An 18,130-nucleotide genomic window follows, 5' to 3' on the forward strand; every position below is an offset into this window, starting at 1 on the left:
TTGTGCCGCACACAGCGCCCTGCCAGCGGGACTCCTCCTGCGTACTGCACGTGTGCTGGCACGCGGGAGGCGGTGGCGGTCGGCTTCACTCGACACTTCCATCGCAACCTGCAGTGCCGCGCCATGCCCTGCTGTGCCGTGCCGTGCTGCCGTGCCGCGCTGAAGTGTACCACTGCATCTGGAGTGCACGATATTCTTTTCTCGGAAAGGTTGTTTTTACTATATTGGTATTTATGTGCATGTTTGGCAAATTTACAGAAAGGTGCACGCTGTCAACGGTCTGACTGCGCCACTTCTTTTGTTCGCACCTGACAAGAGGTAATGCGATTAATTGCTAATCAAGCTGACCGATATTGTTTGTCACTTTCACCTGAAAATTTTTCCCACAATGTCTTCAAAGTCCCTTAGTTAATCATAAGTGACTGATACTAGTTGTAAACGTTACGTTGATGAAGGTTTAATTTTGTTTGTTCATAAAATATCCAGCTAACCTTTTTTACTGATACTGGTTCTCACCAACCTCACCAAACAGACGCCTTTGCGTTTTGGGGGCATTTAAAGGCGTTTAAGTGATGAACATCTGCTTCCAGTCGTTTTGCTGGACATTGGATAGCAGCTCAACAGCATCGCCACCTCTCGCTGAGCCACCAGCACTCCCAAAAGTCGATGATGCCGGGAGGACGTCACAGTGCTTTTTGAAGCTCATGCACGAACGGCATGACTAGCTTGTAAGTACTGTGCCCTGGACATTGCTTCTGTTTTCATTTTTAGCTAGAATATAATTGATAGCAAACGTCGGGATTGATTCATGCACGGCGCTGAGAACGGCAGCGCCGCGCGTTTGTTTCCGACTGGTGTTGACGCTCTTGAAATGAGAAGCTTGCCATTTTCCATGTAAAAATGTTGCCATGAGCCACCGAAGAATACCCTGATGTAGCTGTGTACTAGTTGACCTAGCATCCTGACCTCATATAAAGATTAAATGAAATCCATTTTAAAGAATTAATCCGAGCCCTTTTCCAAGGATAATTTCTGGAATCAGAGCTCACGCTAAGCAGTGTTTGTTGGGCGAGTCCTGACGCCTGCCATCCGATCGCGCAATTCCAGGGCAACGGCAGAAGTTGGTGGCAAAAGTTGACTGTGCCGCAATGCTCAGCATGGTTTCATATGCCTATATATAATATATAAAGAGAGAGAGAGATATAGATATATGCATATATATATATATATATATCTATCTATCTATCTATCTATCTATCTATATCTATATCTAAATATATCTATATATATATATATAATATATATATAATATTATATATATATATGTATGTATATCTATCTATCATCTATCTATCCATATCTATATCTAAATATATATATATATTTATCACACCATATATATGTACATATATCACATGTATACATATACATATATTTTATTATATATATATATTATATATATATATATATATATATATATATATCTATATATATAGAAAACGCATAATTTGAGGCGGCGTGCTGTAGACGATGCGAAAGTGACTTATTTTGATCTCAGCTGATGGACGCCCAAATTAACTTCGGCTGTCGGTGCGCGCTTATGCCGTAATCATCATCGTCGGGCTCAGGCTGCCTCAAAATCGCCATCGTCGTCGAGCTGCCTCAAAATATGCGTTTGGGGACTGCGTTTTCACTGCATCGACTGCCTTCGGTCTGTGTGCTTTCACTGCATCTGACTCTTGATCCCCGGTTGGTTCTGCCTTTCGCGGCGGGCCACTCGGGCTCGGTGGCGCAGCCGGTGACGCGTTGGAGCTATTGTTCGGAAGAAGCGCGTCTAAGTCCAGACTGCATTGGACCTGTCTGCCGGCTCCCCTATGGAATATGATGAATTCGTTGCAAGCGGCAGATACATCCTGTCTGCACAACGCAGCACTTATTTCCACGACATCCGCTTCGTGACAATGCTGGTTATAACGCCTAGCTGAGCTCGACGGTGGTGATTGCGGTATAAGCGCGCACCGAAGGCCGGGGTCATTTTGCGTCCATCACCAGAGTTAAAAATCAGTCACTTTCGCATCGTCTACAGCGCACTGCCTCAAATTATTGGCCGCAAATGTGCAGTGCTAACGGAAAGTACGGCGCGTGATTGCATATTTAGTACGCTTATGGTTCTGTGCTAAGATCTGAGTGGTCCGACTCTGTCGCGCCCGTCTTCTTTTAACTTTATGCTGGCAAGTCTGTTATCCGTCCCCTGTCTGTTATCTGTTTACCTGTATCTGTTATGTGTTGTTCTCTGTTATATGTGAAGTCTGTTATCTGCTACCCCGTCCTCTCTCCATTTCTCTCTGCAACTCCGGAACATCACTGAACAGCTGTATGCGGGTTGGGGTAGGTTATTTCTGCTTACGTTCGCTTGGTACATCTGAATCTGTTAAGGGTCAGCTCTTTTTGTTCTGACCCATGTGTCCATGCATTTCTCTTGATTGAAAGTGGCCCGTGGACTATTTCCCGTCAAGTAATTGCCTCTTCTATTCCCAGGACAAGTGGCACTGCGCTCACAACGGATCTGGGGTGCAGAAGAACGGGTGAAGACACCGACCCATATTAAGCCTTAATACCCAGTTATATACACCAAAGGTGTTAACAGCTGACTGGATAAGAGTGAACCTGGTTGTGAGAAGGTTTTAGTCCATTTACCTGCGTTGACCTGTCTCAGGCGGGATAAAAACACCTGATCCTGTTGACTTCTTATCAGTCCCGGCCCTCGTGATATATACTCAGGTGAACTAGGCCATCGTTTTGTATTACGGTTTATATATATGTCCATCCGTACAAATATATACAAATTGAAATGCCTGCCCTGGTTTAGAGAAATATCGTTCGGTGAACATGTGTGATCCGTCTCAGATGTCACGGAGAGACACCATCGCGTTCACTTCTGTAGCAGTGCAGTCAGTCCCGGTCACGGCCCTGGTCCGTGACACATGTACACGTTCTCAGTATAGCATGGCATGGTTATGTAGTGTAATGCAATATAACGCAACTATGATCTATGTTCTTATGCATAAGTCGGGTTCTGCTGGTTGTAAGAAGCGTATGGTCGATGGAAATGCGTTAATTTACTTCGCTTGGCATAGCAATATGTGATCTGGTTTTTTCTCGTCACAGTGCATCTAAGTCCTCGCCACCGTCATTCCCCGCTACGTATGCGTGCCTAGATCAAGTGTTGCATATGCATGTGATAGCGTCTTTATGCGTGCCCCTATCTGAAACTTTTGTAACCGTCGCTGTGAGAAGCCGGTGTGCTTTTGTTCATCTATCCCAGTTGGCACAGCAAGACAAGATGTCGCCTACTTTTGTGGCTGTGGAACGTAAATCGCAGTTGTGGTATTTCTCCATGCCTTACCTATGGTCAGATAAAGGAGGACATCCTGATGCATCGTGATGAAATGTAGTCCTTCTGTATGTGCTTTTGTACATAAATGGTGAGCCTACACATCAGAAAGGCGTGGATTACACACGCCAATGAATCTCGGACGTCGCAGCAATCTTAAGACCCTATGTACCAGGCACGGTCACCCGACGATTTGACCGCTAAGTCCCGAGGTCCCGTGACGTCATTGGTTGTCCGTCATGGTGGTTTGAAAGCTGCACCACGAGGTGTGCAGAAGCCGTCTGATTGGACGACGGTTGATGACGTCAGTGGACAAGCGACCCTATGACCGCTGGAACGATGGCAAGGGCCAGGGCAAGATACGATTTCGTTTCGTCGGAACGATGTATTCAAGGCACTGTTTTTGCCTTTCGTAATGATGTGATCATGCTTAGGAAAGGTGGTGCCTTTGCTTGTAATAAATACAGAACTACGGTTTTGTGCATTTTGCCTGCCAATTTCTCCAGATTTTTCAGTGTAACGGTCTCGCACAGTGCATTCGGGCGGACGTTGTTGCGCGTCGTTCACTCAGTTTAGCCCTCAGAGTCGTCACACGTCTTGAGATGTTTACAGCGTATGTAAAGAGAAGGTATGAGCGGGACAAGGAGGCCCATGCGCTGTAGGCTTGGACCACTTTAAAACAAACGGGACTGGTGGTCTTTGGTACTAACTGTAACTGCTCAAGGCAAAAACAATAATGTTAAGTGAGCAAATGTGAAAGAGGATGACAAAACTTGGCCATAACTCCACTGACCAGGAATTTACTAAAAACTGTCAATAGATCCAACATTTTCATTTTAATAGATCAAAAACTATAAGTATCACACTCAAGCAGAATGTACCATACACTTTTAGATTGTCGAAAGTTTCCGCGTGATATGCACGGGGACTTGATCCTGGCTGACCTGGTCCTTAATAAGGTGTAACAAATACTTAAAGAAATCAAGTGGGTGACACCAATGAATCCAATTTGTAACTTCCCCATAGATCAAAGCTATGAATCTCACACTTGATCTCAAAGTACTGTTGCGGTCCCGACAACATAGACTGCAGATCGAAATGGGTTCTCACAGTTGTATTAAGTAGCCGATCCATGCTAGTTTGGAAAGTCATCCTTCAGTCAGAATCCATTTGTGAGGCAAATTATATGACTCCGTTTTGAACACACAATCCTCGCAAGTCTTAGAAACGAAAATCCGCACTCCCGGCGTTACTGTCACCATAGGGCACGTGACGTTGGCCTTGTGGCTAACACTAGGCGGCAGCCAGTTGGCGGACAAGGAACGGTGGCACATCTGAAATGATGCTATTCGATTTAGTGCTTTCAGTTTAATACTAACTATGTAATATATTTTTCAGACCGCTCCTGCAGAAAATTAGCCTTTCTCAGGCAAACACGGGTTGGACTCTTTCATTTTGACTTAATTTCGATCCACTCTTTTGAACACCTATGCGACACGTTACATTTTTCCAAGCGAGGTCCCCTTGGCGGGGAGTGGAACAAAAGCGGGCGCATTATCGTTTCCCGCGAAAGGTCTAAGGGCCATTCCGTCCCAGGGCGGGGTGCCTACTGGCTGCATCCTGGCGACACAGGGGGCCATGATCTGGGGAGGGGGGGGGGGGGATATCCCATACAGTGGTTCCTTCCCCAACGCGGAAATAACCTACGCAGGCCCTCGTAATATTCCGATCTTTGCCACCGCAGGTGGTCAAATAATTCCAATAATTGGCACAGAGGCTTCAGTTCGTGTTAACTGACTCTTGGCTGAACGGGGGTGGCAAGCGTCCCCCCCCCCCCGTTCGGTACTGGGGCCCTTCGGGCCCTTCTTCAGACCCCTCGAACGCCGCCCATGGCCGACTCGGGGCCTCCTGTCAACACAAAACTTCTTTTCGTCACTGTTGACCCCTGGCTGACACAGAGGGCCTTCATCGACTCAGGGATCCTGACGAATGTAAATCGCGGGCCCCGGCCATGTCCCTGCTTAGAAATGGACCCTCAGGCTAAAGCCGTTACGGCGCTGACTGTTCGGTACTAGCAATACCTGACCGACGTAGACACTCTCATTGACTCAGGGTGCCCTAATCGGCGCCAAGGGCCTTCTGACTACCATTTGTGGGTCCGGCCGTGCGGGACAGAACCAGACCTCCGGCCAGCCCTCCGGGCCCCCAGTCATCAGTCCAGAGAAGTCCAGAGTGCCTCTCGGGACATAAGCTTGACACATCGTCCCTGCGCCCTCTACCTGTGCCACTGGAAACGTGTCACATGAGATTCCCGCTAGCCAAATTGCCATTTTTAGCTCAGCCCTACTTGCACTATCACTGCACCATTTTTGATGGGAATCTAAGGGGCCGTCTATCCCTGTTTAAGATTTACTACATCCCTGCTGAACGCATGTTAAGCTATGGGACTGTTGCATGAAAACATTATATGAATATGACCATGGATAAAATACTATATGAAAATGACGATATGATTCTATGACAGCATGCCTCAAAATCGCGCATCAGGATACAAATATGGTGAATCCTGTGTGCTACAAGCTTTGCGCATGAGTGACGATTTGCGCTGGGCGTAGCCGCTGTCCTGAGGCTGCTGGTGGCCGGGCCGGGCGGCTGGTTCTATTATCGCAGTCTTTTGTGTATTCTCTGCATAGCAAATTTGCACTGACATTCGTGCTTATAAGGGTGAGAAATCGCGTATAATATGGCATCTGAAAAGGTGCCGAACTGGTCGTGATAAGACGGCGGAGTTGCACTGGGGGTAATAAACAGGGTGGCCTTTCTCTAAGTCAGGCGTTAGTAAACCCTGTCGTGTTGGATGGAAACAAATAAGATGCAGAGGACTCCCAAACAGTACTGTAACGTTGGTTCTGTAGGAAGTGGTAACTTTATCGTTTTTTTTTGCACATGGGTGTGATCTGTGTAATTTCTTTGTTGTATGAAAACCAGGTTGAAGGCCAGACTACTAAAGTTACTTGTTACCCTGAACATGTCCTGCATAGTAGTAAACATTGCTGCAAACATTTCAGTGTACACATATTACACATTGAGTGTTTGGAGCTATCATTATATCATGCTTGGACTGGTTTTGTAGTTAATGCAATTTTATGTGCTTGTGTTGTTAGCCTTTACGTAATGTTTCCAATATGTTTATTTATCGACACTGGGAGGATAGCTTTTTCATGACATGTTGTATGTTGTGTCTGTCATGTTTGATTCATATCCCATGCTTCATAACACCTTGTTCATAGAGTACAATAATTTTGTTAAAAATACATGTTTTATAGCAGTGTTCTACATTGTAGTAAAACATAGAGAATTGTGTTTTGTATCTCATGTCTATTATAACAATCATGGTGCAGTTTTTATGTTCTCCAGGGTTCAAGAAAAGGAGCATAATATTTCATGTTAAAGCCAACATGCCTGTATAGCAAATTAAACATTTTATCAACTTTCCTTATTGGTTGGAGATAGAGTGAGACAGTTTTTGAGCAGATATTCAGATTGGTCATCTTTTCAGGATATTCAGAATGATATTTTGACTTAAAATTGTATGTCAAACTGTGTTTGATTGGTAATAATTTGTCTAGAATTTGTTTTTCACATTGATGGTTTGCTGATTTTATAAGCACATTGAATATATGTCATGTTCTGTGTGCTGGAACCACTACTGCATATCAGCTTTTGCATGCACCTTTTTATTTGTGTAGTGTTGTTTTTGTTTGATTTCAAGTTGTGGAAATGTCATTTGCAAGACAGCAATCCATGGGAAAAGGTGTTGTTTTCTACTTTGTTAATCTGTGGATTTTTATCTTTCAGCCTAAAGACAAAATGAGTGCACTTGTATGGGGCATCAAAAATGGAGACCTGGAGCAGGTCAAGGAATTGGTAGAATCAAAGGTGAGGCATATTTTTGTTACTGCTACTGTTCAGGTACTATTACTATTACTGTTCTGTAGCTGTTCAGGTCTTTGTGGCTACAGCACACACTGTCATAGCAGATCATTCCTCTTTTTGGTAAAAGCTGCAGCATGTTTTGATGCAGGAAGACTAGAGGCACAAGCATGTCAAGAGGAGCTGCCACCCAGGTCTTGGCCTCTCCCATGATTGCCAAAGTTGATTGAAAATGGCACATTTGTGTCCTTAAGAGAAAACATATGGCAATGTTACTGTTGGAAGCAGCTTTAAGAACACTTCATAATTTAAGAAAATTGCAGATCAAATGAGTTTCAAAAATAAAGGCCCCTTTTAGGGCATGGATCTCCAAGCTAATGTTCTTCAGATCAAATCTGTAAAACCAGCTTGCAAACTTGCAATTTTTCTTGATTAAATTTTATAGCAAGAAAATGTAATGAAAATTGGCATTGATCATTCAAAGTCAAAGCCTTATCAGACCAGATTTTCAAAGCTGCTCAAAGTTGTGTTGAGAAGAATTGTGATACCATTGTACCAATGTCATCAACCATCAAATGTGGAAGTCTGAAGTTGTGTAAGGTTGAGTTTGTGTGCTATCATGGAGTGACACCCAGTGAGGTGATCTGGCATTACCTCACTGAATTAAATGGCTCTCCATATTGACACATATGAGTGTACTATGTGACAAATCAGGCTACATGAAGACAACCTTGATGGGTTTATTATTTCATAATTTGATGTCCCTAGATGCAATTTACCAGGCCATCGCTTTTGTAAAAGTACCAGAGGAAGGCTGTAAAGCCACTTACAGATGTACTGCCTCACCTTTGACCTACCAGCATGGCACAAATCTGCTGGGAATCGGCAGGGAGTTGTACCGACTCCTTCTCCACCATTGCGCGGAATGGATGAAGCCGGTGAAGCTCGCTAGGGTTTGGGCCTGCCACAAATGTGTATGAGTTTGGTTGCGTAAAGTTGTACCGGTTTCACCAGGACATTCTCTCTGTACATTGTAAACAATTTGCAGGACTTTGGCTGTGGCAGCAAACCTAATTAGAGGTGGATACCACTTGCTGAGACTTTCGCTGGCAGTGCTATGGTCAAAGACAGAATGAAAAATTGACCATAATTGATATTCTCTTTTCATTTGGGCTGACAGATGTTCCTTAGAGTCAGAACTTCCCATTTGTTTTCTATGAAAAAGGAGATGAAGAAGATCAGAAAGCTTCCCATGACAAAAGAGATAAAGGAGAAAAGAAGACTTTTCATGAAAAGAGAAGTAGACCGATTTTGGCAGGTTTTTTAGAGGATTAGTAAAAACCACAGCATGACCATTCTGCCCCGACCCTTCACGGTTGGGATTTTCCTAGCAGTGTCAGTTTGACTGATCTCCATGAGATGTCTGCTGTGCGAGCATCGGTGTCATTGACAGACTGTTTGATACGATTCGCTTCAGGTCAGCATAACTTCCGAATGTGCGAGCTTGACCTGAGGAGGCTGTCTGCTGCTGAGTGGCTGTCGGTGCTTGCGCGGGAACGGTCCGTGCCAGCCCATCCCCGTGACAGTCATCCGCCCGTGACAGCTATTCCCGTGACAGCCATTCATCCGTGACAGCCATCCTTGTGACAGCCATCCATCCGTGACAGCCATGCCATCCGTGACAGCCATTCCTATGACAGCCATCCATCCGTGAAGCCATTCCCGTGACAGACAGCCATCCGGGACAGCCATCACCGTGGCAGCCATCCCGTGACAGCCAATCCATCCGTGACAGCCATCCCGTGACAGACATCCATCCGTGACAGCCATCCCGTGACACCATCCCGTACAGCCATCCATCCGTGACAGCCATTCCTATGACAGCCATCCATCCGTGAAGCCATTCCGTGACAGCCATCCGTGACAGCCATCCCTGACAGCCATCCCGTGACAGCCATCCATCCGTGACAGCCATCCCCGTGGCAGCCATCCCGTGACAGCCATCCCCGTGACAGCCATCCATCCGTGACAGCCATCCATCGTGACACCTCCGTGAGCCATCCCTGGATAGTCGTGTTGGCTCGCCCGGCGTCGTCGCGATCCCTGACCGCGTGTGGCGTCCCCAGAACGTGGACGTGAACCAGGATCGACGGCCGTAGTCCGATCCATTACGCCGCGGACTACGGGCAGCTGGAGGTCCTCGAGTACCTGCTCAACAGGGGCGCCGACCTGAACGTGAGTGCGGCCGGTGGGAGCGGCGCGCATGTAGTGGTGGACTGCGCGTGTCTCGAGCACCAGACACTAGTGGCGCTTGGCAACTTGTGTGGGAACATAAGTTGTTTCAAGGTAGCTAGTTCAGCTACGATGCGTAAATAAATGCAGTTGTATGTGGCATGCTCATGCTACTCTTAGCATAGCACTTGTCAAAAGTAATTCTGCAGCTCGGATTTGAACGAACGGGTGGCTGCCGGGCACATGAGCTCCGAGCATTGTCTCCAACGCCGCGCGCAGGCTCTTCAATGCGTCATGGTCCGTGGCCATGGCTCTCCGGGCGCTCTTGATAAGGCTGCAGCGCCAGATCTGTAAACAAAGGTGTGCGAGATCGCGCTCGGCGTTTTTTTTTTTTGGTCGGCTGCCTGCGGCGTCCGTACGGGTCTGTATGGTAACCAAGGCGGCACACGTTTGAACCATTACTGCTAGTTACACCGTGCTCTTGAGCCATTTGGCTCACTAACTCTGGCGAAGTGCCGTAAGCAGCGGTACGGTTGGGAGTGGCTTGAACGGTCTGAGTGACGTTGAAACAGACAGGGTTTTGTTAAAATGAGGGCGTCTTCTGGTCGGAATGTAGCTGTCCTGTACGTATCCACATTACGTGTGCTCGAAGGGGATGTTTCTCATTTGAAGACATTGAAGCAAGCATGAGTTATGATGATGCAAGCTCACTTATAACTATTGGTATGCTTTTCAAACTGAAAAGACGACTCTTGACAGCAGAATTCTCTGCCTAATAAATACGCTCCTCGATGCGTCATTGACCGTATCCCGCACAACATTGATTGAAAGCTAATTTATGGCCGTTATATCTGGAAATCGCGGTCAAATCGCTCTCATAGGAACTCCTCGACAATTGCATTTTATCGGCCTTGATCGTCTCATGGTTTATGGAATGTCGGGATTTGAATGACGTTATGATGACGTCATAAATGCCAAGGTGGCTTCGAAATACTCTCCCCGTTATACCTTTCCCCATTTTCGCGGGTGTGTAGTTCAGAAACTAGAGGGGCAGGATTGTGAGCATCGCCGAAAGGTCTTCGAGATGGCTCTTTTAGTTCAAAACATCATAAAAATGTTGAACACCTCTCTAATGCGGGCTGTAAGAGTTCAAAGTTTACAGTTTAAGGATGGATTCGCACGGAATGTGTCTCTGAGTCGCTACTCACTACTAGCGAATTGTTCTTGTGCAACGGAGATGGCGTAGGCCTACTTGTGTTCAGCTAGAGTAAATCTATTTCTTGAAGGCCGTGTGACCAAAATATTGCGTAATGTATAGTATTATATTTCATGATGCTGCATTTCGGTAAAAATGTATATTTCGTCAAATTAGCGCTAAAGCGATTTGTTCATGCTGTGCTCGCATGGCTGGTGCACTTTTCGGTGTCATGTGTGCGCAGTGATAACTGGTGTTTAACATTGACCACAGTTGGTTTCCACGACAGCATACAAAGCTGGCTTCACCTCCTCAATACCCTCATTTCTCGCGTTGTCTCCGAATGCCGTGACTTTCCACGATCCTTGTCTCCAGGTCACGGATAAGCACGGCATATCGGTCATATTGGCCGCCATCTGGGAGGGCCACACCGATTGCGTGAAGCTGATGCTTAAAAAGGTGGGTGACGCCCTGCCGGCGCTCTCATTTAGGGCCGCATTGTCGCGTTCCACTTTAGACGTGCATTGTCCATTCTTTTATGGGTCACATGCTTTGGAATGAACGTCTGGATTTCTTTGTCATTTACACAATGGTGCGTAATTACCGTGTGTGTCGATGCCGGACAAACACTCATTGTTGTGGCGTGCATAATGCCCCACCACGGTAACTGTCAGCGCTCCCCGCTGGCCGGGTACAGTCTGCAACTTGCGGTGCAGGGCACTAGACGTTGCTAGATTCTGTTGGGCCTGCAGTATCTACACCAACTGCATTCCATGTTCTCTACTGACCGGTGGACTACCGCCTGAATCGGCCTGTACCCCGGGTGTGTCTCCACGTCTGGCCTTGTGCGACCCGCCGTCGTGCGACGGTGACCTTACGCTCGGTCCGCCAGGGTGCTTCCAAGACGGGCTCCACCCCGGACGGCACGAGCTACCTGGACGCCGCCGAGAAGGCCGAGATCAAGGAGCTTCTACGATAGACGTCGCTCCGTCTTCCATCGCGCTGTGATTTGAAATGCCGTTGTGATGCCGCAGCCGGAGCCGCGTAAAGCTATTCTTTGTACTAATCCACTATACATGTGCGGTCCTCTCTATTTATTCCCCGCTGTACGGCCGGGCGTGCGGCGCGGCGTTTCTCCTCCGGACGCGTGCGTTCTGTTGCGGCGTGCGCGGCTCGCGCTGTCCGGCCGGGCGGTGCCGCCGCTCCCGACAGGCCGCCGGCGCCGGATGTTTGTCGACTCCCGCCAGCGGGACGTGACGCGCGCAGGCCGGACGGCCGTGCGCACCGCGCCGCAATCGCCGCGCGGTGGCGCGTGCCGTGTGTCACAGCTCTCGCGTGCGCCCGCCAGCCCACTCGGGACGGACGGGGAGGGACCGGACCCGGTTCGTGCCGCGCAGACCGGGCCCTGTTGATTGTCAGGTACGGATGGACGTGGTGGCTATGGAAATATACTGACCAGGTACTCGTGGGTGAGGGTTTGCGGGATGGAGGACTCGCGAGCGTCTTGCGTTTGCGAAGTGTTAGGATGGAGCTTATCAATATCGCATCATTATCTCATTATCCAGATTAATTCACTAAATATACACGGATTGTCGCCTAGATGCGCATTGGAGTTGTGCTCAGTATCAGTCCTACGGGAAATTCATACCTGTGGGTAGTCTTGATCACTAATAGCAACTCATAGTTGTTTGAGTTTACTGGAATCAAGAACTTCGTTGGCGCTACTTCAGTGAGCCACTATATTGAACGCGCCGGCCGTGGCGCAACGGCATGACGGTGTGACGTGTGCGACCATCGCGCATCATGACAGACACCACCTTATGAACTTCTACGATGGGCTTGGCCGCAGGCGTCGCCGGCGTCGCAGCTCGCTCTAATGACTGAGGAGGCCAGAGAACGCGCGGGATGCGTCTCGAGTTAGCGACGTGCCGGTCACAACGCAAACGCCCCATCACCGAGCTGTGATGCTCTCGGCAGGCATCTCAGAGTGATGGCAAAGTATGGCATCATTGGGATCACTTCGGCGAGATAACGGCGGTCCGCGGCGTGATGTGTCTGAACGCCGCCAGGCTACATCTGGGGGCTGCGGGACACTGCGGAGCTCCAGTGGTTGCTCTGGCTCGCCGGGTCGGCCGCCGATCGGAGAACCAGGTCATCTTCAGACGTCAGACGGACTGGATGCACTATCACTGAACTCCTTTACGTTTTTATATGTGCGTGATGCTACACCAGAATGCATGTACCACTGGTATGAAAGCATCAGGGCCCAGTAACATTGGATTGTAGATTTTTAGCACTCCCGCACGTGCTTCAGTAGGGAAGTAGTCCTTTCTTGAGACACCGCCACGACCGTTGGAGCACCTCGGCACGGTATGGACTGGGTTAAGTCGCAACGTTTCAGGACATGGCCTGGCCGCTCCTGCTGCACCCTGCCAACACGGTCATCCTTGTCTCGCTGCCTCATCGGTCCCAGACACGCAGTCGACATTTGCCAGTCCACCACGGCGCACTGTTTGGCTCCGGTCGTGCCGTCTCAGGACACGGCCATGGGCTTGTAGACGCCGGTGTAGCCGATGAGGCGGGCGCGCAACGCTGGCAGCGACTGCACCGTGGCCACCACGTCGTCCAGCAGACGGCTGCACTCGCAGCACAGCACGTAGTAGATGTCGCCACCGTCGCACGACTTGTGCAGCACCATGCGCCGCAGGCCGGCTCGTTTCGGAATGCTCCGGTACAGAGTCCGGGCGCCTGGGGGAGCAGAGGGCTCTGTAGGGGCTCCACGCGCGGGCTGCTGATGCACAGCAGCCGGGCTCCTGGTAGGAGAAGTAGCGTTCTGGGGAGAGGCATGCAGCACAGCGAGAGGCCCCCTCTGTGAAGACTGGCGACTCTAGTGAGTAGGTCCTGCTGCAAGTTTGACTATATCGGGGCACCCAGCCTGCTAGAGAGTCTGCAGGTAACTCTGCAGCCAGGGACGTGTGCAATGGGTGGCTCAACTCAAATTATCCATGGAAAAGACATTTTAGCGTGCCGCCGGCGCGTAAAAGGTTTCACGGGGCGTAGGACATCATGGCATTGCGTCAGCCTCCTATTTTTACGTCTCTTCTTCGAGTTTTGGGGTGACGACGTCTATTTTCGTCTAGTCTGTACGCGTACACATTTAACACACCAAAATGCGCAGTGATTGTACGTCTCCCCAGCAACCCTCCACATCATTCCTCTGGAATGCGTTTTTGGCTCCTTGTCTATAGATGTAACCACTGGGAGTTTACCGCGGTATGGAGCCGGACTAATTGAAGGCTCAGATACCCAACAGCGGTAATGGCAGGGGAGTACCGGGGCGTAGAAGCTGGCTATCGCTGCTTTGTCGATGTACCGGCAAAGCAGCGATAACCAGCTTATTGTCCCACTGCGGTGCGACGACTCTGACAGGTATGTACATACATTATTGCGGGCATAGGAGGGATGAAAACAATATAGATAGGGAAAATGCAAAAGAGAGAGAGAGAGGGGGGGGGAGAGAGAGAGAGAGAGAGAGAGAGAGAGAGAGAGAGAGAGAGAGAGAGAGAGAGAGAGAGAGAGAGAGAGAGAGAGAGAGAGAGAGAGGGAGAGAGAGAGAAATAAGGTGGAACTGTATGTTGCAACTGGTGCAGGAAGATGCAAGGGAACTCATGGACTTACACATAAATCCGGAAACGCAGAGGCAGTGCGATACCACAGTCTGTGTCAACCGCGGCATACGGGGAGCAAGGTTCGCAAAAACTAGATTCATCGTCTCTTCGCCACCGGCCAGGAGGCGGCGCGAGCCTGTCAGAGGCTGGTTCGGCGTTCCGTCGGGCGGTGGACCTTCGCCGGCTGAACCACGGCCCTCTTCCCCCCCCCCCCCCCCCCGCCGGCAGTCCTACACTCCTCACCGGTCCAGCTGGGCCAGTCTCGCTCGAAGTTCTGCCGGTCGTCTCCCTCCATCACGCGGAACACGGAGATGATGTAACCCGTCCGGTCGCTGGTCGGACGCCGCTGGTCGTCTGGGGGCAGTGGCCAGGTCGCCACGCTTCAGGCGAGAGGGCCAGAGAGGTTGCTGAGGAGAACCAGAGAGGCTGGCGAGGAGAACCAGAGAGGCTGGCGAGGAGAGCCAGGGAAGCTGGTCAGGAGAGCCAGAGAGGCTGGCGAGGAGAACCAGAGAGGTTGGTCAGGAGAGCCAGAGAGGCTGGCGAGGAGAACCAGAGAGGTTGGTCAGGAGAGCCAGAGAGGCTGTGAGGGGAGCCAGAGAGGCTGGCGAGGAGAGCCAGGGAAGCTGGTCAGGAGAGCCAGAGAGGCTGGCGAGGAGAGCTAGGGAGGCTGGTCAGGAAAGCCAGAGAGGCTGTGAGGAGAGCCAGAGAGGCTGGTCAGAGGAGCCAGAGAGGCTGGTCAGGAGGGCCAGAGAGGCTGGTCAGGAGATCCAGAGAGGCTGGTCAGGAGAGCCAGAGAGGCTGGTCAGGAGAGCCAGAGAGGCTGGTCAGGAGAGCCAGAGAGGCTGGCGAGGAGAGCCAGGGAAGCTGGTCAGGAGAGCCAGAGAGGCTGGTCAGGAGAGCCAGAGAGGCTGGTCAGGAGAGCCAGAGAGGCTGGTCAGGAGAGCCAGAGAGGCTGGCGAGGAGAGCCAGGGGAGCTGGTCAGGAGAGCCAGAGAGGCTGGCGAGAAGAGCTAGGGAGGCTGGTCAGGAAAGCCAGAGAGGCTGGCGAGGAGAGCCAGAGAGGCTGGTCAGGAGAGCCAGAGAGGCTGGTCAGGAGGGCCAGAGAGGCTGGTCAGGAGATCCAGAGAGGCTGGTCAGGAGAGCCAGAGAGGCTGGTCAGGAGAGCCAGAAAGGCTGGTCAGGAGAGCCAGAGAGGTCGGTTGGCGTGATGTGGTGTGAGACTGTCATGTAGAAATCTACTTGAGAATTTACATACAGGAGGCTCGACGATGAACAAACCTATATACGGCGGAGTGTGCCTTAACACATGACGTGATTTTACTACCCATCTTTAAATCCAGTCCCAAAGGTATTGACGAAAGGATAAATCTTTAGCGGGCGGCAATGCTCCCCACAGATATACGATAAAGGCCCACGGTACTCAATGTCGCACTGTATATCACTGATATGCGCCCATGCCACTCAGCGTTATGCTGCTTTTCACTGGCATACGCCCACACAGCTCAATGTCATGCTGTATATCACTAAGATACGCCCACGCAACTCAAATTGATGCTGTATATCACTGACATACGTCCACGCAACTCAAATTCATACTGTATATCACTGATATGCGTCCATGCAATTCGATGTTTTTGAAACAATCAGCATTCATAGTGGTCTAAAAACCCACTGATACTGCGTGCACAGAGCACCTGACACTGGCAGCACACACACAAGCAAACCCAAAGCCGGTTGTGCTCACTGAGTGGCGGCCGCGCAATGGTGGCCACCTCCTCGTACAGCTTGACCGTGTGCTGGGCCACGTGTGTGGTCTGCAGGGGTGAGAAGGTGGTGCGCACGCCGTGGCGGATCTCTGAGAGCGCCTCCTGCGCCGCCCGGCCCGCCTTCCGCACCGTGTAGTACAGCAGGAACGGGAACGGCTCTGCGGCCGCCGGCACCGACAGCATGCATATGTGAGATGTGGTTGGGGACAGAAGCGGCCATTGGTGGTGCAAATAGGTGCCGGCTACAGGCGTTGGACATCGATGTCTACTGCCTTTAGAATGCCCACAACAATTTACGACAAATTTGAGAATAGCGTATAAACTGTACACAGTTTCTGTCATAACATAAAGACGAAATGAAAACGATTTCAGAAAGGAAGACCCTTAGGTCTTGGGTTTTCGGCATTATGAACTGAAAGCTTTGATGCTGAGCTATCGATCTTGCGTATACCAGAAAAGCCGGCTAGACGACGTTATAGGGCAAACAATGGTAATTTTAACAGTACTCCACGTTTTCAGTTAGGACTATGCTCGCGAGTAACCATTAGCGCAGCTTAAAACGTCAAGTACTGTCAATGCAACCAATGTATGTCATGTATCGTCGTTACCAGTAGTTCCTGGTATATGGAAGATCAATAGCTCTAAGAACTCCCAACTCGTTACGCCGAGTCAAACCGTACAATCCGGAACGAACCGGTGGTCGTGATTGAATACAAATAGTTGCGCAACTTGTTCTCGTCAGAAAGACGCAATGATTTCAAGTTCTAGCGGTTTAGTTTTCTGCTTCCAACATCCAATTACCGGTGGCGACTGCCGAGAATCAATAGTGGGCCACAGCTGCACAGCTCACCTGTTTTCTCGAGGTTGCTCAGCAACATCGCGTCCCTCGTTTTTCCCGCGGCCGCCACGTGCCGCAGCAGGGCCTTGCACGCGCCCAGCTGCACGTGCAGCGGCGGCACGGGGTCGAGCGGGCTGGGTGCCACGGGCAGCAGGTGGCTTTGCACGTGGATCACCACGCCCAGGTCCGGATCGCTGGCCTCGTGCATGCGCAGCCGCTGGCCGCGGGCAGGCGGCGACGCCGGGAGCTGCGGCACGTGCCGGCAGGTAGTCAGCTGGCCGTCCGTCTGGTGCTACGGGCCTGGTGTTACGTGTTACTGGCTGAGGAGAATGGGAGCTGTCCATGGGTGGTTTGAACGCTTCGATCTGCATTTGCCGTGCATTAGTGGCCAATATTAGGGGCCGGCAGTCACGTAACATGAAACAACGCACGGACATTGGCACATTGGACGCATCCCGAATATCATGGGTGAACAAATACACTGATCTGACGGCTCAGATCTTTCCGCACGTGACATTTTTCTTAACTGAAACCAATCGTCGTTAACCTGTTAGCTCGATACTGCTTTTTGTAATACTATTAAGGGTCTGCCAGTCCCCTCCCCCGTCCTCCACCCGGTATCACACGAGCCACCTAGCATTTTTTAGCAGTTGTAGCACCGTTCGATAAGCCTCGACCAATTTTGCTAAGCTTATGGGCGCTAATAGCCGTAACGACTATGCATCTCTCAGCAGGAGTGCTTAACGAAGTCTTTTAAGTTGGAATAATTTCCGTAGAGCTGTACGATAGGTTGTGGTGAAAAATTGAAGGGTGCCTTTTGTTGGAATCAAGCAATTTTGTCTTTATGTGTTTTGATGAATGCATAAGTAGCCATAAAGCTTTCTCCCTTTGCAAAACGGCTTTTGGCTACGCACTTTCAATCGGAAAATTTGGCGATTTTCGCCGTTTCTTAGTATTTCGGCAAGAAACTCACGTTTTGCGTCGGTTGTAAAAATAGTCAAGGATTTTCATTTTGGGAAAGGACCAGTTCGGAAAGTTCAGAGTGTGTTCTCTTCAGTTATAGGTCAACGTCCTGGAAAACTTGCTTCCATCTGTGGCAATGGCA

General features: G+C 49.8%; 2 protein-coding genes across 2 annotated transcripts; one reads left to right on the top strand and one right to left on the bottom strand.

Moving 5' to 3' along the window:
• Positions 1-6,013: 6,013 nt before the first annotated feature.
• Positions 6,014-12,222, top strand: LOC119091901 (myotrophin-like). The gene is given in 6 exon segments (XM_037214815.1): positions 6,014-6,118; positions 7,253-7,333; positions 9,454-9,470; positions 9,472-9,562; positions 11,130-11,213; positions 11,647-12,222. Coding segments are annotated over 5 exon segments (348 nt in total). The 5' UTR covers positions 6,014-6,118; positions 7,253-7,264; the 3' UTR covers positions 11,734-12,222.
• A 1,057-nt stretch (positions 12,223-13,279) lies between these two features.
• Positions 13,280-17,258, bottom strand: LOC119092609 (uncharacterized). Its single transcript, XM_037215565.1, has 4 exons — positions 17,038-17,258; positions 16,166-16,345; positions 14,666-14,776; positions 13,280-13,502 (listed from the first exon to the last, which is right to left on the bottom strand). The coding sequence occupies exons 1-4, from the start codon at positions 17,231-17,233 to the stop codon at positions 13,288-13,290; spliced, it is 702 nt and encodes a 233-aa protein (XP_037071460.1). The 5' UTR covers positions 17,234-17,258; the 3' UTR covers positions 13,280-13,287.
• Positions 17,259-18,130: the final 872 nt, after the last annotated feature.

Source organism: Pollicipes pollicipes, unplaced genomic scaffold (genome assembly GCF_011947565.3).
Source record: "Pollicipes pollicipes isolate AB1234 unplaced genomic scaffold, Ppol_2.1 Scaffold_3447;HRSCAF=4054_pilon_pilon_pilon, whole genome shotgun sequence".
In the NCBI taxonomy this organism is placed as follows: domain Eukaryota; kingdom Metazoa; phylum Arthropoda; class Thecostraca; order Pollicipedomorpha; family Pollicipedidae; genus Pollicipes; species Pollicipes pollicipes.